Genomic DNA, 6,867 nt, shown 5'->3' with positions numbered 1-6,867 from the left:
AAATAGATATTTCCTCACTAATACAGTGGGACAAGGAGAGAGAAAGATGTACTCATATAAATAGTATTTCCCCTAATATAAAGCATATGAAATGATATATATATATATATATATATATATATATATATTCGAGAAAAAGAGATATTCCTTAAAATATATATGTATTAAAGGAACACATCAAATTATATAATACAGAGAGAGGAAGAGAGAGAGAGATGTAATTTCTCTAATACAATACATAAAACGTATAAAATAATACAATACAAATATATATATTAGAGAGAAAGATGTTACTTGAAATAAATATAAATTTAGAAACAATGTATATTAAAGGGATATATCAATTTATATATATACAAAGAAAAATATGTCTCAAATATATACATATTAAAGGAACATTTCAAATCATATAGTAAATGGGAGAAAGATATGTATAAAGATGTATTTCCTCACATGGGTATACAAGGAACATATAACACGATATAATGTTTGCTGCAATGTAACCAATTTATGCTCCAGGACAATGTTTATACAATGCTTCCTTCTGCTGCTGCTGTGGAATTACAGATCCCAGCATAGAGGCATTGCTAGATCTTGTAGTTCACCACAGCTTAGGCCTCTCAGGACATAGAATGTGAAACATTCTAGTCCATTTATTCGGCAAATCCTCAAAGATAAATTTTGTAATATGTATCAGAGAAATAGTATTATGTAGCAGGGTTCTAAAAGTCTTCGGTATTACAATCTTATTAAAAAATAATCATACCAGCCCATCAGTCAATAGAACAATGTCAAAGTATCAGTATTATCATATTATATATTTGTAATTTGTATGAGAATATGTGATAATGAAATAGGATCGTGTAAAGGGCTCAGTTTTTATTTCAGTTTTCCTATACAGAAAGACACAACAAGAAATGGAGAAAGCATGGAGTCACCAGGCCAGGTGTGTCACTGGATCTATGGGGTGTAAATCTTTTATTTGTGTGTCTACGGACACATATAATATATAAATAAATATAAATTAATATATATATATATATATATATATATATATATATATATATAAAATCAAGGACCTACAGTTGATTTACTAAAAAAAGTAAAAGCTGTTTACTTAATATTAAATGATCACAAGTGGATTTTGGCTTTACATGATAGTAAATAAAATGTAATTACTTTGAATTAATTAATACATTGATTCGCCCTAATTAATTACCTAATTTTATACATATATATATATATTTATATAATAATAATTTTTTTATTATGCACCCCCCACAGCTGTACACACTGGAGATGTACACACATGGTAGAAGTGTCCTGGCAGTGTGCTGGTTGCTGGTGATGTTGTCACCTGTGATGTTATCTCCCTGTACACACCTAGATCCCAGCACACACCGAGTGTATGAATGCAGCCAGGATTACACAGAATTACAGCAAGATGCCAGAACAAGAGGAAACTCTTATGAAGGTGACTGAAGGCCACAGAGCGAGGATAAAATAAAGTGGCAGCAATTACTGGGTTAAATCTCCCGGCAGTTATGTCGCAGCAGTCGGGGCTATTTCTAATTCTCACTGCGACAAAACTACATCAGTCGGAGCCGCAACACCTGCACAGCTCAAACTACAAAACTACAGCATGCAGGCCATACACTGACTGCTGAGACAAAGCCAGGGCCTGCACATATACAAAATACATAGGGGACGGTTTATGGTATATTTAATAAATAATGAATTGATTAATAATATTTTTGTTTTTTTAATATTTGTTCCAAGTGTTTTTTTTTTTGTTAAATTAACATTTTCCACCCTGGGTGAGGGCAGTGTAGCCAAAATCAATTTACTAAAGGCCTCGGATCGTTTATATATATGTGTGTGTGTGTGTATAATTTATAATATGATGTATTGATCTTTTTATCTTACTATATCTATCTATATATATATATATATATATATACATACATACATAATATTTTCCTCACTTTTTATATATGTATACATTTTAAAATATAAATTTGTAGGTTTGTGTATTATATATATATTATTGTTCATGCACATGTTTATATTTAAACACACAATCATATCTACTAATTTATTTATATTTTAATATTTACACAACATTAGATTTTACTCTATAAAATTAATAAGTGACCTCAGAGGTCTGCTCACACACACACACACACATATATATATATATATATATATATACACATATATAAAACCTAATATATTTTTTCCTATTGGCTTAGCTATTCTAGGTGTGTCACCCAACATCCAGGCTCCCAAATTTCTTCTGCAAATTACATTAGAAAGATGTGCTGATCACACACATGATTGAGGCCTGTCACACGTGGAGGGCCTTGTGTGAATCTGCTAACCTGCTGTCACATTCACTCCCCCTGGACAGCTTTCACCGAGGCCTGTATGATGGAATCTGGGCTGCTAGAATTAAATCTGCATTTTTTGCAGCCTTCATTCACTAGCTGCAGCTGTTCCATAAGGTGTGTACAACACCAGCGTCAGTCATCATTGCCCTGCTTGTGATCACATTTGACAATTCTGCTACTTTCTTGGGTTTTGTTTTCAGTGTTAATTTTACACTGTTGTATTCATAGTGAAAGACATGGCTTGCTGCATCACTGTTATTGTGAAACCCACTATAAAAATAATTCGATATAAATGTTTTGTGCTAGCCATCCCCCTCCTTATCATCGGATCGATATAGAAAGCCCCCCATCAGCAGGATATTAAACTCCATTCTATCTCTCATCAGTAATCATGTGAAATAGCCAGCACAGACTGATGAGCTCCTCTGTGTTCTGGGACTTCGGGCAGACAACCAAAAGACTAAAAATGTCAGGGAAATTACAGCATGCGATCAGATCTGCCATAGCACATTCTTGTAAGCATACAGGTTGTCACTGGATGTGAATGAGATCGGGAGGACAAATTATTGGAAACCAGAAAAAGAAATCTAACATGAGATGGCATCGCATCCAGATAATAGGACAGGATTCATTATAGTGTGTGGATTATATATGTGTTGTGGGGATTTTAGTACATTGTGTCTGTACTATAGCATTAGGTATTTTATTTATATGTGGGTGTAATATATGTGTGTACACATGTTGTGTTTGTGGATTTTATATCTTCATATATTGTGTGTCCCAGTGTATGTGGGTATATATTCTTTCTTTTGTTTCTTTCTTTGAATTATATTATTGTGGGCATTTTACATATATATATATAAACTATATATATATGTGTGTGTATTTATGTATATATATATATATTTGTATGTGTTATATTTATATATATATATATATATATATATATGTGTGTGTATACACATATATATGTGTATATATGTGTGTGGGTTTTATATCTTTATATATCGTATCTCAGCTATGTGTGTGATAGTATTATATATATATTACACACACCTAAAGACAGTATTTGCAAACACATATATAACAATCACACACACACACACACACATATATATATATTGTGCCTGTACTATATCTGTGTATTATATGTCAGTGTGTAATGTATATTTGTGCATATTTTATCTTTACATATTTTGGGTGTCAACTATATGTTTGTCTATATGTTTATATATATAAATGTGTGTGTGTATGTTGTGTTATACATAAATGTTGTGTGCATCTATACATCGAGTGAATTTTGCATGTATGTAAATGTATATTATGTGTTTCTACATTTCCATGTATGTTTCCTTACAATTCTGTGTCAGTAATCATCGTTCCTTGCACATGACACAATGCTGAATCTGAACCCTAGATCTCTCTGATTTTATATTTCATGTATAATATAAGGATATAAGGGATGTCTCTCCCCCTCCCCAGTATCACAGCTTGGAGGGCACCCTGGGATCCGCACATTTCGAACCGTTGTTCTGGCTTGTGACTACCTGGCACATTAACCCCTCCCGTGCCGGTTTCCCTCTATTTTTTAGGCGATGCAGAATACATTTGGGGGGTTCGGGATGCTGAATGGGTTCTTAGTATTATGTAACCCTTACGAAGGATTTGGCATGCCCCCACCCTGGCACAGGGCACACCACTCTGACTGAGTCTCTGATTGGCTGGAATGCTGAGTGTTGGGGGGGGGGGGCTGTCATTCCTCATTACTACAGCAATCTACCACTGTCAGGGTATTTGTCCCATGGATGGGTAGGAAGGCAATCGGTGATGGTGTGTATGGGGGTATTTAGCCCCTGCTGGGTAGGGTGGCAGGTTATTGTTGCCCCCTCCCTCCCCGCTCACACCCACCTGCAGGGCTGTTCTGCCATAGCGATTGGGCGCATCCACGTTGGGCGAAGTTCGCAGCAGGTCTTGCAGTCTCTCCAGGTCCCCCCGGGCAGCGGCCGTTGTCATCAGGTCCGCCAGAGGGTGTGCCATGCTGGGCTGCGGGGTCCTGGGCCGGGCACCGGGTTATTGGGGCATGGCAGGGAGCGGGCTGACAGCCGGGGCTCTGAGCTAATAGGGGGATCGTAGTAAATACTCGTAAAAAAGTTGGTGCCAGGGCCCCGCCCCCCGGGCACACGTGATCAGTTATTCCTTAAGCCTCCCCTCTTCTCATTTGCAGCCTCCCCTCTCCTTCTTTTATCCCTCCTATGTAAGATCTTTTTATTCTCTCCTTCCTCATCCTTAATTCCCCTCTTCTCATCTACCTGGATCATTCCATTCCTGTCTTGTGCAGCCTCCATCCCTTCCCAGCAGCCTCCATCTATGGACCTCCACTCCCCTCCTCCACCATGCAGCCTCTTGTTTCTGCAAAGTCCATGTGGGACCTGACTTGTGGCACGTCTGTCACTTATCTCCTCTGTTTCCTCCTTTTACATGGCCACTGCTGATTTTCCAAAACTCCAGCAAACTACTGGAACCACTGGCCTTGCTTTGTTTTAAAGATCAATCCTGAATGGTTGATGGGAGCAGCTACTTTTGTAGCAGTTTTTGAAAATGAAAAGTTTCCTGAAGCCTCTATGAAAAGTTGGACTGAATTTGAGCCATCAGGAGTATTGCTATGGGTAACAGCCCAGGCTTCATTCCAAGGTGCAAGGAAGATGTTGCTCCCAGCATCCAAACCAAGCCACTAAGGACCTGAGCAACTAGAATTCTGGTTTTATCTGCATTGAAGGAAATATTGATTGGCTGCTTTGCCCACAATGATTGCACCAGGCCATAGGCCTGAATCTGTTATAGATTGTATCTACCACCTGGCTGGATGTAATCTGGGAGGGGTAATAAAGGAGGAGGACCTTCAATTATATTTGTTTGCTGTTTTATACGATTTTAAATAAATATAGCAAGTTGTCTATAGCAACTGGTGGTAGTTATTGCTTGCTCTGGGTAGGTGTTCCATCATTGCAAATATTTCTCCAGTTTAATAAATGAGTTCCATTACTGATTCTTGTTCAGTTCTGACCACACACATATTTATAAATCAGCCTAATTCCTCCCTGAATTCTATATTTGTCTGTCTGATCCAATCACATTCATTATATAAAGTGTAGTTGGAGCCAACAGAACTTACCGTGTGGACCTGCTGGGACTGGAGATGCTGCCCACCATGTTTGTTCTGCTACAATCCAAAGATTTTTATAGTTTCAAGGCAACAGTAATCAGCAACAATTTTTCACCCACATCCTTCAGGTGAATGTTTCAGCCTCCAGTGATGTGAGATGATGCAACCTCCAGGAAGTGAAGGTCCATCACCCTGAGAAGACTACAAGTAGCTGCATTGCAGAGGACTGCTGGCAGAAGGACGATCTGCAAACTCCATGTAAGATCTAGAGAAGGTGCCAAGGAAATCATGGCATAACATCAAGACCCAGGCAAAGGCAGACTTCTGGACACTCCAATAGGGTCAGTACATCCAGAAAGGTAAGGGCAATCTATATAGGACGTATTCATGGTATGAGAAGAGATCCTGCAGAATAAGAAGTCACGATTCTGAAGAGACACCCAGAATGGTAACTCAGGAACTGACAGCACTGCAGGTGGACATAAGAGAGCCTCCAATAGCAAAGTATAGAGCCTCGGGTGTAGTCAGTGGAAAGTCTTCCATATGTTGTGCAGAGGGACCCCACTATGATGAGAAGAGAATCCCCAATATAAAGAGAATAGAGTCCCCAATATGATGAGAGAAGAAGCTCCAAAGTGGTGAGTAGAGAACTTCCAATACTGCAGAGAGCCTCCAATAGGGTAAGAAGGTCAGTATCCAATACAGTAAGTACAATTGCGATTTTTCATTAGTAAATGGAGGACATTTAGTAGGTTCCTGTGAGTATCCAGTACAATAAGTGGACTCTGTTCATGACAGATCAGAACCGATCTAGAAGCCAGATCACCATGGCATTGTACATGGAGGCAGCTCGGTAAGTTTCAGCTTCACCCTGTGCTGGTACTTATCCTCCATCCATCTGTGCAGCCTTACTGTCGCCTTGTCACCTCTCTATCATTGTCATTTCGCACTCCGACTCTCCTCCATGGATCCGGTCCTGTCCCCTTCTCGCAGCCTTTCCCCTGTGTGTTGTCACGTCCAGTCTGTACTATCAGTCATTGTGCGCCCTCTGCTCATCTGACACTTCATATAGCGCTTCCTGCACCTCCGATCATTGCACTGCAATCAGCCGATCTACTGTGCACCCCCCACACAACTACACTAACATTACCCCACTGCACCCCAAATACCTCCTCTTTATAACTGCACCCGCCCCCACAATACACAACTCCTCTCTCCTAACAATTACCCTACATACATGCTCTGCCCCCTAGAACTACACCCACCGGCTCTCCCTCTCTTTCCTGAAACTGCACACCCACCTCTCCCCCCTCC

General features: G+C 39.2%; 1 protein-coding gene across 1 annotated transcript in view; it reads right to left on the bottom strand.

Moving 5' to 3' along the window:
• Positions 1 to 6,819, bottom strand: part of CDKN2C (cyclin dependent kinase inhibitor 2C) — a 9,001-nt gene extending 2,182 nt beyond the window's left edge. The window contains exons 1-2 of the mRNA XM_072419622.1: positions 5,563 to 6,819; positions 4,299 to 4,505 (exon numbers count right to left, since the gene is read on the bottom strand). Of these exons, the coding sequence (XP_072275723.1) occupies positions 4,299 to 4,427 (129 nt within the window). The 5' untranslated portion in view covers positions 4,428 to 4,505; positions 5,563 to 6,819. The remainder of the gene's footprint in view (positions 1 to 4,298; positions 4,506 to 5,562) is intronic.
• Positions 6,820 to 6,867: the final 48 nt, after the last annotated feature.

This window comes from Pyxicephalus adspersus, chromosome 8, assembly GCF_032062135.1.
Source record: "Pyxicephalus adspersus chromosome 8, UCB_Pads_2.0, whole genome shotgun sequence".
NCBI classification, from domain to species: domain Eukaryota; kingdom Metazoa; phylum Chordata; class Amphibia; order Anura; family Pyxicephalidae; genus Pyxicephalus; species Pyxicephalus adspersus.
This window is presented reverse-complemented; position numbering and strand designations above follow the sequence as displayed.